The following is a 19,464-nucleotide window of genomic DNA, read 5'->3' as shown; positions in this document are numbered from 1 at the left end:
GTTGTTTATATTATTATGCTTATTTTTGTGCAAGCGGTGAAATCGGGGAATGTACTACGAGTAGTGCGGTTCACTGCTCCAATAGAATGACCAACAAAGCAGCCAGAACAAACGGCTTTGAAGTTCAACTTACCATGTCGCCGAATCATTGTAGCGTTTAATGCCCAACCTTTCAATAAAGTTTTGCAGCGATTAGTGGAGCACTTCGACCTGGCACTCCGAGCGCATTGGCTGTACTTCTGCACGATGTCCGAGAATATTGTCATCCATATGTGGATGCGCTGTCTGATGCCACTGCTGCTGGCCAACTGCATTGCGGCGAATCCCAGTTTCGAGGACCCTAACCGTAGTCTGGATATGGAGGCGAAGGACAGCAGCGTGGTGGATACTATGGGCATGGCCGTCCTGGATCCCACGCAGCCAAAGCAGATGAATTACCAGAAGCCGCCCTTGGGATACAAGGACTACGATTACTATCTGGGACCTCGAAGAATGGCGGATCCCTATGGGGCCGATAATGATCTGAGTGCCTCCTCAGCCATTAGGATTCACGGCGAGGGCAATTTGGCTTCGCTGAACAGGCCGGTCAGTGGAGTTGCCCACAAGCCACTGCCCTGGTACGGCGATTACTCCGGCAAACTGCTGGCCAGTGCTCCACCGATGTACCCATCCAGGTCCTACGATCCCTATATTCGCCGCTACGACAGGTGAGTGTGTGTTCCAGTAAATCGAAGCTATCGCAAAAAGATAGTTCATCTGTAATGGACGGGTTTTTTCTCAGAATTTGATATAAGCAGTTCAACCAAAAATGAATATCAGAAAAATAATGCTAATGAAATGCATTCATGGAACATGAACCTAATTATTATTTTATTACTATTATTAAACTATTTATTTTTGCAGATATGATGAGCAGTACCATAGGAATTATCCACAGTATTTTGAGGACATGTTCATGCACCGGCAACGCTTCGATCCGTATGATAGCTATAGTCCCCGGATACCGCAGTATCCGGAACCCTACGTTATGTATCCCGACCGATACCCGGATGCCCCACCATTGAGGGATTATCCGAAAATGCGGCGCGGATACATTGGTGACCCAATGGCGCCCATCGATTCCTACAGCAGCAGCAAGTACGTCTCTTCGAAGCAGTCCGATTTGAATTTTCCGGTTCGCAACGAACGCATTGTGTACTACGCCCACCTGCCGGAGATCGTACGGACACCATATGATAGTGGATCCCCGGAGGATCGGAACTTGGCACCTTACAAGCCGAACAAGAAGAAAATCAAAAACATTCAGCGGCCTTTAACGAATAATTCGACCACCTATAAAATGACGTTGTAGAAGGGCTTTTAGAATGTAAAATATATTTTTTTTTGTATTATTCATTATTCGAATGCATTTGGAAATTAGCACCAAGTTCAGTTTACCAGCACATTGATTAAAAATATTGAGGTAAGCTTAAGCTTATTAGCAATTTTGATGATTTTGCATATATTTGCATTTAAATTGTTTCACTCACTTCTCATATTTCATAAGGTTTTTTTTTTTGTCGATTTATAGGATCAATATAAGCGCATAAACTATATCATATTTGAATAATATATTTCTTTAACAGATCGATCAATCGAACACAAAACGATAAATTAAAATTTCATAGCGTATATTAATTCTAAATCTAAAGAAATTATAAAAAAAAAATACAATTATGCTCTAAAAGTTGCCCCACCTAAATTGAATTAAGTTATTCTCCTCCACTCAAACGTGTAAAAAACTTTCAAAGCAAATAAAGCCCATTCACAACTTGCCAGGTTTGGTTTCTTTTGACCAAGTTTCATTTACGGATATGGATTTATTGAAGACCCGGCAAAATTACGTCCATCGGTTCGAGATCCCCAGAGTCTCGTTAATTACGCAACGCCATTACTTTGACTTTTGTTTCGAACTAGCGGGGGATGGATGGATATTAAAGTTTGCGATTTGTGTAATTTAACTTTTTCGCTGTCTCTGAAAGCAAACGAAAAGCATTCGTAATTATTTACAAGCATGCATATGTATATCTATGGTATATATGGTATACCCACACACATGGTAGAAGGTCATAAGGGCCATTCATCCTGGAGCTTTATGTGTGTTTGGGTCTTCTTCTCCTTTTTCCTTGTCGTTTTGACACAAGAGGAGCAAAAGAGCTATTATGGTGCCCAATACCAGCGACAACAAATACTTGTGTAATGCATGAACACGTACGGCTAATTAATGTCCTTTTTTTTTTGGAGCTAAGCTTGCCGGCGAGAATCGGCGGATGGATGTAGTTGCCAATGGTGTAGGACGATTTGTCAAGAGGTTTGATTTCATCAATCGAAACTCATATTGGTCATGTCACAAATTAATTAAAGGTTAATAATTAAAACAAGCAATACAAGCTGAATATCCCATGCTTTTTTGCCAATCTCCGTTTAAGCTCTTCTTTAAGCCAAGTAGGTTTTATGAACTTAATGATCTTCAGAGTAAGTTTGCACTACTTCCAGCAAGTTAAATAAATGGTGATACACATACCAAATCCAAGCATAAATTGGATTTTCTTGTTAAAGGCAGGGTATTCCCGTGTCTACTAACGTGATTAAGAAAGCCACGCGTCTGTCTGTCCTGCGTTTGTCCATTTTACGAGCTGTGCTTCGCTGTCCTTTTCTTTCGGCATTTCCGTGTTATTACTCACAACTTGACACGGACATTTTCACAGGTCACAGCCACGCACACATGAACTCATGCACACACACACACACACCAATGAATCCGGTAGCGCAGGACAATTGCCGTCCTTGTGGGACATTTTGCATGACGATGCGAAGCGAAGGACTCGCGCTGGAATTGGAAATGGAAGTGAGAGTGAGGGGTGGCGACCTAATGAGCGCACACCACCCATCGAATGAAATGTAACAGGCGAGGATGGATTCCCACAGCACAGGTCAACAAAATAGATATCACTGGACTACCATAAATGGAATGCAACATGATAGTCTTATATTTTCTGCAATAAGTTACTTTAACGTGTAAAATGTAAAGCAAACCATAAAATATATTCATATACCAATCAATTTAATTGACTTTTCTTTTAGAGCCCAACCCATGTGCACCTAGCTGCTTGCCCGCTGCTGTGCGTGTACCCACATATATCCAAAGAACAAGGCAATTCGGCTGCTTTGTGGATCTCGGGCTTGGCAAGAAAAACAATAACAATGATGCACGCGATACTTAACAAACTTTTGCGCCGGGCGGCTCCATAATTAGAATCATTGAAATAGCCATTCAAGGTTCATTTGCTCTGACAGGGAAGTCGGCCTTTTCTGGCCAGGACCTGCAGCTGAAGCTGGATGCTTTACCTTTGGGGGAACACGGGCTAACTGGCTGCCTGGCTGGCTGGAGGACCTCGATGGCCAAATGGCACGACATATGCCCCATGATTTTTGGGGGCGTATTTGGAGGTGTTGTGGCAAATGAGAAAACAATGCCCGAATAACGACTCTCTGATGTGCATTAAAAGATTTATTTCCCTCCGAATAAATGAAGTTTTTCTTTATGGCCCCGGTCTCGCCAGTACTTTCCACATGGCTGCCACTGCCGCAGCCACTTCCGCCAACAGGATGCTACTGATTTTGGACCGTCATGGGGAGCCATCTTGACCACCTTATGGAGTAGGCGTACTTTGATGGGACATAAAGTACGCTTGGAGCCATTCATTCTCCACTCCGTGCGGACTGTTCCCACTGTAATCGGCGAATAGTTAAATTCGCTCTAGTTACTTATTGCGTAGAGAGTAGAGAGTGGAGAGTAATGCCTGCCTTTCCGCATCCGCATGTCAACAAATCACCGAAAATTTATTTGTCTACCCCGGGTAGACTTGCACGTAATTAGGCAACCAAGGTACAAACGACATAAAGAAACCTATAAAAATTCCACTTCCCTATTAGAGTGTCAACGCCGGAGTGTGCCCAAGTTGAATGCCCTTAATTGATGGAGTGGCGCCCAACGATGGGTGGGGATGTGCTTAAGGAAGCTAATCATCGCTGGAGTAACTCGCAGTTTCATGTACACGAAATAACTTTAAAGAACTCTTAGGAGATTTTTGATAAAAAGAAAGTTTGTTTTACTGAACTCGATTTAAGTTAAGGACTAGGTTTTTGTAAGGTTTTGTAAGACAATTGGTAAATAAAAACAAGAGAGAAACTTGGCATTTAGCTTTCATAGTTGCTGAGATCTCGACGTTCATACGGACGGACATGGTCAGATTGGCTCAGCTTATGATCCGAACAAGAATATATAAATTGTATATCGTCTTATAACTCTTACATAATATTCAACGAATGTAGTATACAATTTGACTTTTCGTGTAACAGGTACAAAAATCTCATTAAGAAACCTTAGATGTACAAATGCTTTATATTTCAGCTGTAATAAAATAATAGTTAACCAGCATTTAATTTTGTTTAAACATATTTTTCCTTTTTATAACTTAAAGTTCCTGTATTTGATTCGCTTCACTTGAAGTACAATGACTGACGCGCCAAAAACCTTCTTCCTGATTAAATCAAGTAAAAGTGGACTGAGTTGAAATAAAAGTGAAATTAAATATGTATTATTTCGCCGGAAGAGCGAAGTGGAATCGTATTATAACACCTATGATTGACCTTCTGCATTCTGGCCAGCTCATTAATAATACTGCTCATTTGATAGATACAATTCGGTGGGATAAACAGTTTGTTTGGCCCTTGCCTTTGTATCTTTGTATCTTTCGGATACATTCACGATGAATAACTGCTCACTTATTCTTGTTTGTAATTACCAGTTGGCCAGTCTGTCCCAAAGCGGTGTCCCATCTGGATGGGTGGTGCAAATATGGCAGATATATCCTTCGTCCTTTGGATTCCGTGTGAGTGTGAGTGTGCGTGGGCGGTGGGGAACTTGCGAGGGTGGGGCGAGCATAATTGTGGAAGGAGTGGTGCGTGCGGCCGCGCAAATGCAAAACCTATAAATCTTTCTCCAGTCCGCATTATTGATTGGCACTGTGACCAGGACGCAGGACACGCAAATGGACATATGCTGGGCAATATTACGAATATTCATGCACAGGGAACGGTCGGTCAGTAATGTCAAATTTGCGGGGCGTGGAACTCTCGAACTCTGGAACTCTGAGACTCCACCCTACTGATACGATGGCAGCGAAGAGATTACCACCCTCCAGGAAGCAAGCGAAACTTGTTCGACGTCCCAATAATAGGATAAATAAATAATTCAAATAAATAACGCCGAAATAAAATCAAATGCAATGACGAGTTATGATGCCATGTTCCTTGTACGAGTATGTTGTCCGTTGTTGGTTGTCTACGGTATCTTCTTGTTTGGCTATGTGTCCCGCATGATTGGGGAGCTCGTAAATCACCGGCAAGGGGCAGATCGCATCCCCTGGTCCTTGATTAGAGAGGCAAAAGGGGGCATGGACGATAGGATGCCTCTGGCCACTCGAGTGTCAAGTGCCATGGGCATTCCGGGTGAACGAAACAAGCGTGTATGTTGTATCTTGTAGATAGCTTTTGTTTGTCATAAATATTCCGTCGTCTGTGCTGTGCGAAAAAATTTATCATTTGAGTCAGAGTTTGTTAATTATTTATGTCGACCATGCCTCATATTTTGCTCTCTTGCGATCTGATTTATGTGGCCGCTGGAGAAACTATGCCGCCTCGCTTTGCCTGGGGACTTGCGTGACATGTGACATTATATGACAAGTGCTGCATAGCAAAGCAGCGGCATTAATTTAGATAAACAAACTGATTTATTGTCCGGCCATTTCTCGTCCACATCCAAAGCATTCGCTGCGCCAGAATGGCGAGTCGTTAGTCAGATTCGATTCGGTTTTCGGGGTTCGATCTCGTCGGCGAGTGAAGTGCAATAAAGTCGAATTTAATTGCCCGTTTGAAATGAGCAAACTTAATGGACAATGACTCATTAACACTGACACGTCAAACAATAATGGCGTGTCTGGGATGTTTGACCGAAAATGGAGGGAAGACGGCAAACGGCAAGGCGGAAATTGAAATAACGTTCTTCCTGCGAAAATGCTACGCACTATGCTATACCATACTATGCTATACTATACTATATATATATATGAAACACGTTCAGGTCCATGACAAAAGCCCGCCTTCTCCACATTGGCACATCAAAAGGACTCGCACATCGCACAAAAAAAAGCAATTAAGCGTTGAAAGCAATCTTAAGCGCCGCTGACGGTGACAGTAAAGACAAAAGGGAGGGTGTGCCCGAGCCACTGCCTCCATGTCCTCCATGTCCTCCATATCCTCCATGTCGTCCTCATGTGAACTCCGATGTCTGCCGCGTGGTGCGAGTGAGTGGAAGCCCTTAAGGATGTGACATGAAATGCTTATCAGCAGGCACAGGCATAGCTCACATGCACTGCCAAAAAAATCCTGCCACTATTTAACTAGCTTTTTTAAGCAACCTTATTCCTTAGTGACGAAGGACACCGATAGGAGCAGGAGCTCTAGCCATTCATATAAAAGAATGATCAATTGGTCTAGAGCGAAATAATAAGTAAGTAAGTACTCTTCCGTCACAAATTTGATATCAAACGGAATGAACGTGCGTTCGTTACTAGTTTATAATCTTGTTAGTAGGTTTTTTGTTTGCACCAAAACTCTTTTCAGTGCTGATCTGATTAAGTTATATACCAATTGCTTTGAAAATGCCATTGTTTATATTATTGCGCATTCCCAGATAGTTATACATTTTTTCTCTAAATGTAAACACCCAGTTTTTCGCGTAGAAAACGAAACTCGCCCCACACGCACAGCGAAGACAGTACGCCTAGGAAATTAGTTTTCCCACAGATAAAACTGTGTGTGTGTCAATTAAGCAGGCAATGGACAATGGACAAGGGCCAACCCATCCGCATCGAATGAGTTCGATCAAAATGTAGCTGGCGTAAGGCTCTTTAAATGTTTTTTCCTCCAGCTCACTCCTGCGATTCTGTGAGCTCTACATATGTATTTGCCCCGTTTGTTTGTCCACAAAATTATTCGGCAGCCATCGATTGGCGGCGACTAATGAATAATGCCTGATTTCGCCTTCATTGCCTGAGGGAATCTGCCGCTGTCCATACAAATGAGGACTGCCAAGTGGCAAGTGGCATGTGGCAAGTGGCAATGTGGAAAGTGCCAGAATTGGCCAAGACAAGTGGCTGGGATTTTGCCATTCCGGTGACCTTTTTGCGCATTTCATCGCCGATATTTGCTCTCAAGCATACGGGCCACGTTTAATTGTAGTGCCATAAAAACCAACGAGCAATTATCAGTTTCATACCAAATAAATGAACCATCGCGATTTATGATTGTACCGAAAATTGTTTAGGATTCTGTCCGTCCGTATGTCCTTATGTCCGTATGTCGAGATATGTAATGCAGTAGATGCTGTCACATCATTAGCGTACTTACACAGGTGATTTTAAACTACTTAAACCATAAAATCACTCAGATATTAGGGGAAAGCATTTAATTACAGGTGATGCGGCTAATGTTCTACTCGCTGACCGATCAAAAAAAAAAAAAAAACAAAGGAAATCTGTGTAGAAAGAGCGCCAAAAACAGAAGATATATTTCACAGCACATGCCCTGGTCACATCTGTCCCAAAATAAGGCCAAAATTACGTTACAAAATTAGAGGAACGGAGGCGGAAAATGGAAACATGCGGGGTGAGTTGCATATTTCAAGGAGCCGGGCAATAATTTCCCGTTTTCGAAGTGAAAGTGGGGGGCGATTTTGGGTGTGGTTAGCTGCCCCTCCCACTCCCGCAAAATATAGCTTTAAAAGGCCTTGTCCCAAGCTGTTAGAAGAAGGTAATTGCTATAAAATTGCTTTGTAATTGCTTACTAGAAACAAATAGCCGTCACATTAATAAAAAGCAACAAAAGCAGCAAAAAATGGGCTGCTGTTGTTGCTCAAAAGCAGGGCACAGTGACGTGGGTCCCACGAGCCGGATCTATTTGGTACCGGGCGTTGAACCGCTTTATTTAATTAGACGCTCACAAACCAATTAATCAATTTGCGCCCCAGCTTCTCCCCTCCCCCTCAGAGCTTCTGTTCCATTTTAAAGAACTTTCAGGATTTTCAGGACTTCCAGGACCTTCGAACAACAAGAACACCACCCGCGCACTTGTTGTTGTCCCCGTGTATTGTCAATGTCAAATTATGTACACTTTTATGCCAAAATAAAGTGATGCTGGGATGGCATTTTGCTGTTCTTGTTGAAACGACAAGCCGGCCAAAAATGTAATGAAGAGTAACTTGGCCGCATAGCACAGCGGAAAATAAATAGAATCCTGTTAAGACCATTTATCACTCGACAATTTGTACGCTCGCAAAAAATATTTGTTCTTTCTCGTTTTCGGCTTCGATACAAAGTGAAATTATTTACAGAGGACTGATTTCACCCTCTTTACAATTGTTAACCGCATTTTGCGTAATTCCCTCCGCTACGTTCTTCTACAGCAAAAATATTTATTCAGTCCTTTCGGTTGGACGGCTCGGCCATCAAAAAGTAACATTAAGAAATCCTGCCACTGATTTATTCTCCTGAAGGAGTCAGCCGGAGTTTTGGGGCAACCTTTTGGGGAACCCAAAGGAATCCCAAGGAGTGACGAAATATCAAGTGTCTCAACTGTCACAAGTCCTTCCATCAGCTACTGCAAATACATATTTCTAATTACTTGGAGTTGCGCTTCAAGTGTTGGCAGGTGATATTGTAAAGTATATATAAAATGTCAAAACAATTGTTCCAATCGAGTTAAAGGTTTCCAATCTGGGCTCAAATTGCAGCTAAGCTTGCGAGGAATCCTTTGCATTTTTCACATAAAACGCATAATAAAACAATACAATATCTTAGCATAATTTCTTTGCTTTCGAGTTTGCATTATGCAAATTGGAAATGAATGTATGCTTTAAAAAACCATGTTAATATTTTGCCTTAGTTATTTAAGCTAAATTTTCTACATTGAGATTAACTCGAAATTTCCAAAACGACATTAGGGCAATAAAAATGTTTTTGAGCACTCACTTCGTTTTATTTCACTTTATCTTTTACGGAGTGATTGCATGGCATAAAGAAAGCAGAAGATCTGCTTAAAATTCAGTGTCATGGGGCGACACCTTTAAAAAATGTACCAAAATTAATTCCAGAGGCACATTACGACAGTCCCAATCCACCGGAACGACTGAAGGTGGCAGACGCAGCTCTTAACCATCGTCTGAAGGTCGGATCTGGGTCTCATACTCATCCTCAGCTTTGGTCTCCGTCTCATCCGGATTTCACATCTCCCCCAGGAGAACCGACGCCGTACAGTCACAGCCATAAGCATACGCCTTAATGCGTAACTGGCCATTTGTGTGCAATAATGCCGTGTAGGTACAACACAAAATATGGAAATAAAATATGCAGCACAAGTGTAAATGAAATGCCAAAGGTGATAGGCGAATGGTGGGTGGTGGTGAGCTTTTGAACAAAATTTGCATATTACAAATTTGGCACATGCACTTATATCAAAGGGGGGCAATAAACGAGTGTAGTCGATGCTAATGTGCCCATTACCATCGCCCGGTATTCATGATCTAATGCAAATCCAGCCAAACCACATGCCGCACACATCCGGCCGATAAAATTCACAACTTTGGTGACAAGCGGCATCCTCGTCCTTCTTCTTCTTCTCCATTGCCATTTCCATATCGTTTTTTTTCCCTTTTCGGCCGGAACTGAACAGCGGAAACGGAAATGGATGGCGTTGGCGTTTAATCGCAGCCAGTGCCATTGGCAACGGCTGCCCCACTGAAGAAGGTGTCATAAAAATCCTATTATGCGCATTACAATATCAAAAGTACCGGGGCCCGATGCCCCGGAATCCCAGAGGAAATTCGTAATATGCGGGCCACGCAGGGACGCAATGTTGCCATTGTTGCTTTGTTGCTTTGTTGCTGCCAGCCAACAGGAGCGAAACCAGACACACACATTGCTGCACTGAGAGAAATGGGTGGTATTTCGCACACATCATGCCCAAAAATTGACTATAAATGCATAGAAATGGGCGAGTTTAAGGTAAATTGCATTTTAAAGTGCATTTATGGCTCAGTGCACAAGCAAATATGCACTAAAAGCTTAGCAAATGTATAAACTATAACGATTCTAGATTTTAGAAGATTTTGGAAGATTTCAGTTAGCATTAAACTGACTTTCTTTTACTGTGAACTTTGTATTTATTTACTTGCAAGTATAAAAACTGGGCCGCCCCCAACGCAACAAAATTCCAGCCATGTTTCAAGTGCGAATTCGTCGACATAACGCATTTCTTCTGGCTACGCACTAGCAACGCACTTTTGACAGATCTGCCGCAATAAAATGTATCTGGCGTTGGAATTTTAATAAATTTGCAAGCACATCAACCGCTGATGTGCCGCGAAGGTGTTTCGATGCTGCTGGTTCCGGTGCCTCTGGCTCAAAATAAAAAACCAAAAAAAAAAAAACGCCGGAAACTGAGGAGATGCAGAGCATCGGCGTGGCATCGGAAGAGCTCCACACCCAGAGCGACATAAATTATGACTAAATATGAACCGCCGATGGGACGGGGTCATGACCACAGGGCACAGCTTCACTTCCACCCTCGCAATTGCGATTGGCATTGGCATTGGGTTAGGGTTAGGGTCACGACCCGCAAGGAAGGGAAGCTGAGCAAGCTGAGGAAGTGGGTGCCCACCAGGAGCAGGCGAGAGGGTGCGTACTTTATGTCCTGGCTGGCGGTCGGTCTTGGGTGCCAGCAAATGTGGCGAAACATAAAAGTGAGCAGCATCGAGCGCATAATAAGCGAATTATAGAACGTTTAGAAGGGTCACATAGCAGCTTCCTGGCTTTTCTTCTTTCTGTTTTTTTTTTTTTGGTGGCCCCATGGATCCGAGTAGATACCATCCATATTTTCCAACGCAAATGCCTTGGCCAATGCAAATTTACATTAATTTAGACAGGGTGCGAGAGCTGTGTGCGGCTCAGCATTCAATAAATGAGTGCTATTACGGCAATGAAGCGGTAAAAATGAAATTTTATAGCCCAACCCAATTTACAAATGACTTGTCCTCCCCGAAATGGCCAAATCGGCTTGCCAATTGGATTAGGGCTAAGGCGGTTGGCAGGATAACATCAAAGATGCCCCTTTGATTAGCAGTCGCCGGGGAGTTCAGCTTAAAAAACAATTTTCGCCTTTATAGTTTTGACGATTGGCAGCAGAATATTTACAATATTTGTTGGACAAAAGGGAAGGTTGTAAAATAAAACAAGAGGGAATGCTATAGTCGAGATCCCCGACTATCAGATACCCGTTACTCAGCTAGTGTGAATCCCAACGCAAAATTTAATCATTTTTCTGGGATATCGATAGATATTGGGGAATAAAATGAGAAAACATTTTTAAATTGTTTAAAAGTGTGGGTGTGGCGGTTTTAGGGCGTTACAGTGGGCGTGGTAAAAAGTTTTTTGGCAAATGTATACAAATTTACAAGTCTAATAAAATTATGAAATAATATCCGAATTTCAATTATGTGGGCGTGGCAGTTTTGGGCGTTTCCATTCGAATTTTTATGTAACAGGGCGAGTTTGTTTTTAACGTCAAACGTGAAGGACTTTTCCCATTAAAGAGGTTGTAAAGAGAGCAATAATTCTTCACTAATGTTAATATTAAACATTTATTATTCAGTTGGGCCGAAATCCCGGCGGTACTGCAATACCGGGCCAACCCGTGACAGAGGTGGAGCAAGCCCCTAGCACTCCGTCTGATTCCAAAAATCAGTTTAACATTTGTTGTCCTCCAATGGAGGAACTATCAGATGTTAAGCTGATAAGAACAGATACTACACTTTGATCTTAGCCATAAGGCCGAGAAGCGATAACTACTCCTTCCCAGGATAAAGGACTTCATGCGACTGCAGCCAAGACCAGTTGGGAATTACTATATTTGCAGACTTCAGAATCGAATATCATTATTGCATATTTCAGGGGGGTTTTCCCTCACATCACAAAGGTCATTGTCATATGGTAAGATAACATCCAGGTACAAATGTCAGTAGGTATAGTATACCTATGGTATCTACTATATGTAGGTAGCTAAAGCAGATGTCTTGAAGTGAGTTTTCAATCCTACCCAACACTACCCACACTTAAAATTCCCAAGTCCTTCTGGCCAACACTGATCCTAGAGGCATTATGTTTGCTGGTGTCAAGTGACTCTGGTTTCCCTTCAATTGTCGAATAGATCTTTCGCCTTTTACTAAAGATTTCCGTGGAGAGGAACACTATAATGAGTCTAAACTAAATTTTTGTTAAGGCCTGATAACTTATGTTATCGGGCCAATTAACAATAAATTTTAAAAATGTTAGTTATATTTTATTGAACAACTTGTAACTGTTTAGCACAACATTTGGTGCCAATCAAATGATATTCAAAAATGCCAAACTGAATGAGTTTGTAGACTGTTAATTCTACCCATATAATTAGCTTGTGTTATAGGCATAAAAGAAAAATCGTTGAATTTCGGTTAAAATAAGGAAAGCAACGTTATCATATACACGTTACTCGTGGAGTAAAAGAATATACTAGATTCGTTAAAAAGTATGTAACATTACATTACTATAAAACACTACTGAAATTTAAGATGATTTTAGTGTATTAAAAATAACAAATCGTTGAGCTTAAATAATTTTTTGTAGACTTTTTATTCTAGCAGAATACAGAATTGTAAAGTCCCAAAATTTAAAGAAACTGCCTCGTTTATTTTATTTTCTTTTTCCTAGCCATATCCATAATCTATTTATCGCATTTTTGCGCATGTGACTTGCATACTAAGCATTCTTAGCCAGTGATTCAGATGCAAGATTTATACAAACTGAAAATGGCATTTCGAAGACCCTCGATGCGAGGATATGGGTATTGGGATCCTGGGTATCCTGGATATCCTGTGTGGTGGTGGACAGGGGTAGATGTCGCAAACTGACCAACACCAATTTCCCAGGGGTGTCGTAATTTTCGAGATATGAATGTGAAATAGTTCTAGCGCCTCGAAACTGTCGAATGTGGGTAGATTTATAATTTGTTACCCTCTCTCGATAAATTTCCAACGAAATCAATATTGAACACTGAGCGGAAAATGGAAAATGTCTAATAAAAGTGGAAATTTTCAGAGATTATTTCCTAATAGAAAGATTTAGAAACCTATATAAAAACAAGACTAAGATTATGACTCAAAATCTTTCTTGTTTGTTTTCTTACCCTAATCTATTTGCATCCCTTCGCTTTCATTTGTAACCTCCAGCGAATGAATCAAATGAAAATCAATTATCAACGAACGAGGCTCAACAAATTCCACAGCAGACACGTGACCCAAAAATCACAATAAATCCGTTAAAACTTGAAGGAAATACTTTTGGACCTAAGGCTTTTCCGGACGCAACAAAATTTCAATATGCAGAATGCGGGGGGCAAAAAAAAAATGGAAAAAAAAAACAACAGGCGTGCCAGAATTTATTTGATGCCGTGGGTGAAGATACGAAAAGCGGAGCCATCTACATAGCAACCCTGGGTTTTGCCCGGCTTGCCGCTGAACTTCCGTACTACCGCACTTCCGTGTCCATCCTTAAAGGACGACAAAGGCGCCTGGACTGACACATTATTAACTTGTCATACAAAGATAAAAATGTATCAGCAAATGGGTGCGCAACGATGTTATTTCGCCGCACGAGATCAACATAAATGTTGGCGGCGGCTTTTTCGGCTTTATAGCGCCGTGTGACCCTCACACCCAACCCAGGCCCACCCACATAACTCCTTCCACCAGACCAGAACCAGCGAACTAAGGGAAAACAAATGAAAAAAAAAAAAACGAACTGAAAGCGGAAAAACTGAAAAACTGAATCTCAAACGTGGCGATGTGAGGTATTTTTTGGAAGCGGTTGGGGCTGGCAGGCCGACAAAGATGAAAAATTACTATAAAACGTTTTGTGGCATTTTAATGTCCACAGAACTCGTCGCTCTGCTCCTTTTATGAAAAATGCAAAAGAAAAACAAAAGTTGGAAATGGAAATATTCGGGAATGAGTTGCGTTTGCCATTGTGTCCTTTGCGGATATCATTTTCCCCAGCATCGTATTTAAATTAGGGTTTTCAGCATTTGTCACACGAATCGAACTGAATCACTTAAATATTTAATATGTTAAATATTATTAAATGATAAAATCAGTTTCAATCGACTATTTTCAATTTGATTCAAATGAATAGATAAATGGATGGTAATCAAAACAAGTTGATGGAGATAAAATCTGAATACACTGCAGTCGGGCACAAATATTTTCTTTTCAAAAATTCTGGGCATTCCTTTGAAGTGTGTCGCGCTTTCCATTCAACTTGAGTCTTTGTTTGCGTAACCTACCGAAAGCGTTTCAACCGAATTACTGGCCTGCCCCCAAGCAACACTTTAATTTTGCTTTGACTTTCGACCAAACGGAAGGAAGGACGGAAGGCACGAAATTACGAGGGACCGAAAGCAGCGAAGACGGAGAAGCGGAAGTAACTGCGGACAGGAAGTTTTCGAAAAATTTACCGATAATGCGTAAAATTCCATTAAATCGGGTGTAATTAAATGACATTTACTTTGGCCACATTAAAAAGGGCATAAATCAGCGACTTCAGTGGCAAAGCATATTTCGACGACCCCGGGCGTTCGGCGATACCCGTAGGATTCTTTTTTTCTTGCTCCATGCTCTGGTTAGGGGGTTTCCAAGGGGAGTTGGGGGTTGACAAGATGACAGGACGAGGTGGAAGGAAGTTACCTCCTCGTTTGCGTACGAAAAGCCAGAAAACAAATATGGGGTGAATTGCTTGGCTTGACTTGGCTTTTGGGCAAAGGAAAAGTGGACCCACGAATGTAAATGGATGGACAGAGCGGAGGAGCTATGGCTGGCATGCAGTAATGGTACTGCATTAAGGTGTGGGGCAAACGGCGCGGAATCTGCTGAGAAACCTAATTTATTGAAAAATTGTTTCTCTGGGGTGTGTGGGTTTGACTCGAGTTGGGTCTTTTGTACCGGGGGGCATGGCATGCTGTGACCTTTTCGCCGGCGCTTCTTGTGCTTGTGTTCACAGTGTTATAAAGACAACATTCTACTACTTAATGTCCGTCGTCGCACCATCTAGAACTCCAACTCCCGCAGGTTATCGCCCATTCCACAACACACACAGCTGCTGTGTGCCGCGAGTTCCTTTGTAGAACTCAAAAAAACAAAGGAAAAAACTTAAAATACAAAAAAAAGTGCGCATCAAAGAACAAGTTTTGCCCATTCACAACCACCATTTGAGATGTTTACCCCGCCCGCCGCAGACTATAAAAAGTTGGGCTTGCCTCCACCTGACAGCCGCTAAAAGCCACAAAATTGTACATTAAAAAAATAAGCAAAATATTACTTTCGGGATGACCGCATTTCCTTACCTACGATTTAACTTTGCTGTTTTCATTAGACGACGCGGTAAATCACTGGCATTTTTTCCCCAAAAAAAAATATATATATATATATATATGTATATATCCGCATGGCGGGAGCAGAATGCTCTTCAGATGCTAGTGAAAATCAATAGTGGAGACACTACTGCGAAAATAACTGGAGGCCAACCCTTTCAATCAGTCCCGAATATCCGTATTCCACTCGCGTAACTGGACATTATCGGCCGCAGGACTCTAAGGACACTAAGTGCTGAAGTTGCCGTCCAATCGGGTAGTTTTTCTTTGATATACATTAAAGTTAAGGTCTTAGATTGCTGAAGTTGAATGGTAGTTGTACAAAAGCCCCTTTGCTTCCAGGGATCAACTTCTCTTCTAGCAAAACTAGCACTACTTTTAGGTAACCAAGATATACTGATTCATTTAATGCTTTAGTTTCTGTCATTTCAGAATGTGTATTTATTCTAATTAAATATTTTAGCTGTCAAACGACAAAGGCGGAATATTTACAAGTTACAGAAAATGACAATCCATCTTCCGTGTTTGTAAAATCAATGAAATTTGACTGGCATTCTGTATCCATAATGCCGATGGCAGTGTAGTTAACCTGATTGCCGTAGTTTCGTATTGTTGGATTGGAAAGACAAATCCACACGAGACATACATGTATCCATCCACATGGAAGTGCGGGAGTGTCCGCGGAGGAAGTTTGAGTAGCACTGGGAGTAGGAAGTGCAACGGATTCCGTGTTAAATCCGGTCCCATTCGGGGATGTACGTTCCCATTTCGAAGCCACAAACACGCAATAGATGAGACGAAAATATGAAAACAGGAGGAGCAGCAGTGGCAGGATGGGAAACACACCTCAAAGATTGATGACTGTCGTGGCCATTTGGCGTTAGCACTTTTCAATTATTGGTTCGACATGGCAGTGGTTTGCGTGATTTGCATTGTTTTTACTCCTGGTTCGATCCTGTTTGCTTTTCCTTTGCCACATCATCGTGTCGCGGACACTCTGTCATTTCGTTGGACGGTCGTTAGTCCTCGGTCCTTGGTCCTTGTTCCTTTGGCCGCAAGTCCTGCAAATCCAGTCGCTAAGTGTTCGCAAACAATCAGTGTGTTGGGGAAATGTGAGGGGTCTGTCTCAATATGCAATATGGATCCCTGTTCTCGCATAATGATTTGTCAAAACTCTGATTCTGCACAACGCACAGTGGCGAATGGTCAACAAATTGGTCAAATGCAAACATTCTAGCTAGTGACTGAATCCATGAAATATAAGGTGGATTTAGAAACAATTTTTCTTTCTAAGAAATATTTCCAGTGCGTACTTTAAGTATTAAAATGCTAGTTGAGCTATGTTGATTTTGTCAATTTATGTGACCATATTTTCGACCACTTTTTGTCGTAGTCTCAAACCACTGTGCACTGGGCAATGGACGCAGTAGCACAAGTCACTCTCATTAATTAAACCAGGAAGCACCAGACTCAGTGGATTTAAGGTTGAACCTCAGCTCCATCGATGCAATTTCGCCATCTCATGTCTGCGCTACTTAACAAATTTATTATTATTTATTTTATGTGCTTAAATTTATATCATTACTATATACGACTCGATTTGTCTGGCTAATGTTTTAATAAAGATTTTCGGTAGAAAATTGTATGTAAATACCCAGGGGGCTAAGTCTGCTGACCGAAAAACCAATAGAATACCCAGACGTAGTGGAAAAGTCACTTCGATCGCTTTTATCCTTCAGATGCTACACTTTTGCGAACATTCGTTTGATTTGTTTTACGATGCCATCCACTCGACTCCCTGGCTTCTAATTGAAAAGAGGTTGAGCAAATAAACACAAATTGTAATAAAAGTTTACTTGCAATAAATATTTTTTGGATACAGGCCAGTTGCCTTTTGCTTTTCGCTTTTTGCCTCGACAGCAGCCATGTACACTTGCTTCTTTGGCTTTTGAATTTTTTATTCGAAAAATAAAATTGAAAATTCAATTTCGCAATCATTTTGGCACCCCAGACACAGACACACACCCACACACCCACCCAGAGGTAGCTACCTACCCTTACCAGAATGAAGAGCCAGCCCCAACTCCGACCAAAAACCGCGCTGGAGATTAAAAACGACAATCTCCTGACGGCAGCAGAGCAAACTTGTCCAACAACCAGACCAAAAACCAGTCCAGGACCATACCAAGACCAGACCAGGACCAGACCAGACCAGACAATATTTGCACCAAGACAAGGACTCCAAAAGGACTTCGCTTCGAATGTGAATTTCGGATGGCCGGAAACGGGAGGCTTCATTAAGAGCGGGATAGTAAGTAAACGCTGGCGACTCGAAACTTTGCCCTCGAGAACTCGGATTTGGGTAACCCGTTCGGTGGACTCCGCATATTACTTACTTACACCCAGGGGGAAGGATTCTGAAAGTCCTCACGCGCCTTATTGGACATTCTCGTCATAATAATTAAAATATAAAAAAGGATGAGCAACTAAGTGGCGGGGGTGGCTGCCGCCACCCAACAACAAAAAATGAAGGGCTGCGACTTAAAGACGGCATAAGCCTCTCTTTAAAGACTGGCTATTTGTCGAATGGATCTCCGAATAAGTACATGCCGTGTTTTAAGGCTGGAAATTATTAATTAACCCGTTGTTAGTCCACAGCGGCCCCATTTGCTGCGCCTTTTTTTTGTAAATTATGCACCTATTAATGTTTAAAATGCAAATGCCGGGACGGCACAGGACGACGACTAAATGGCACAGGACGAGACCGGGACAAGACGGCCAGGGAACGAGTGAAAAGAGAAAGGAGCTCCATCCTGAAACCGGCCGAAGCTATAAAGTTTTATGTGAATAATGCAAACCGTTGTCAAGGAATTATGGTCTAGCTGAAAATGTTCGCTTGGGGTCACTTCTATGGAATGTCCATTCGTTTATAGCCTTTTACCATTTACACACAGAGAAATACATATGCGCAATAAATGAAATATATAAAACTATCGTTTATCATTCAAGCTTGGCCAAATATAGTAATAAAGCTAATATAAGAAACGTGTTGTGCAGCTAATTACCAATACCAATAACTTTTTATCGAATTTTGAATGATTAATTTTTTGGTCGATTTTCGCGTTTTTGTAGATGTTCTGTTTATTTTGTAGCCAAATATCAGCAGACCATTTTTTTTTTCAAAAAATGCTATATTTACGATTGGTTATTTTTGTATAACTTGGCTAAAAATGGTCAGAAAGCTAAAATAATTACTTCTTTTTACTCCTGATTACCAATACTAACAATAATTATCACATTTTAACGGACTTTGTAAAATTAATTTTTGGCCAAATTTTCGCATTTTTGTAAGGGGTCATCATCAAAATTTGTGAAAAATTGAAAAATCCTAGAATTCCCAAACTTGACCCAACGAGGTATGACATTCCTTATTTGGGTCATTATTTCCAATGTTTTGATCAAAATACCGATTATTTTTTTCGCCAAAAATCAGGAAAATTATTTTTGGCAAAAAACTCAATTTTCAAGTTGACGCATTTTTGGTAAGGGGTACCATCATCAAAATTTAAAAAAAATGTAAAAAATATAGAATTTGCAAATGTGAATGCAAATCGATTGGAAATTCAAATACAAGCTTAACGAGGTATGTCATTCAATATCGGGACCATTATTTGTATTGTTTTGGCTAAAATACTGATTATTTTTTAATAATAGTCTAAAACTCGTCATATAATATTTACAACCGGTTGATGGTAATATGCACATTGGCAGAAGTGAAAGGTGAACCAAGTAAATATTGTTATAGTTATACTTTACACACTCAACCATTAAGGTTTTATGTCCTCTTAA

At 41.2% G+C, this 19,464-nt stretch overlaps 1 protein-coding gene and 2 non-coding genes across 3 annotated transcripts; 2 read left to right on the top strand and 1 right to left on the bottom strand.

The window, feature by feature from the left end:
* Window positions 1–42: 42 nt before the first annotated feature.
* LOC6620229 lies at window positions 43–1,815 on the top strand. Its single transcript, XM_002044402.2, has 2 exons — window positions 43–707; window positions 904–1,815. Exons 1-2 carry the CDS (start codon window positions 247–249, stop codon window positions 1,349–1,351), a joined length of 909 nt encoding a protein of 302 aa, XP_002044438.2. The 5' UTR covers window positions 43–246; the 3' UTR covers window positions 1,352–1,815.
* A 9,988-nt stretch (window positions 1,816–11,803) lies between these two features.
* On the bottom strand, window positions 11,804–11,999 carry LOC6620228. Its single transcript, XR_048738.2, has one exon. It is a non-coding gene; the product is annotated as a U2 spliceosomal RNA (small nuclear RNA).
* A 333-nt stretch (window positions 12,000–12,332) lies between these two features.
* Window positions 12,333–12,456, top strand: LOC6620227. Its single transcript, XR_048737.2, has one exon. It is a non-coding gene; the product is annotated as a U5 spliceosomal RNA (small nuclear RNA).
* The last annotated feature ends 7,008 nt before the right edge of the window (window positions 12,457–19,464 follow it).

The sequence above is a fragment of the Drosophila sechellia genome, chromosome X (genome assembly GCF_004382195.2).
Source record: "Drosophila sechellia strain sech25 chromosome X, ASM438219v1, whole genome shotgun sequence".
Classification (NCBI taxonomy): domain Eukaryota; kingdom Metazoa; phylum Arthropoda; class Insecta; order Diptera; family Drosophilidae; genus Drosophila; species Drosophila sechellia.
The sequence above is the reverse complement of the archived record's forward strand: the minus strand, read 5'-3'. Positions and strand labels throughout refer to the sequence as shown.

Excerpts from the sequence above, each read along its gene's own strand:
- LOC6620229 (XM_002044402.2), top strand. The coding sequence starts at position 247 with ATGTCCGAGAATATTGTCATCCATATGTGGATGCGCTGTCTGATGCCA. Across the intron at positions 708-903 it reads TATATTCGCCGCTACGACAG|ATATGATGAGCAGTACCATA; the intron begins GTGAGTGTGTGT and ends TTATTTTTGCAG.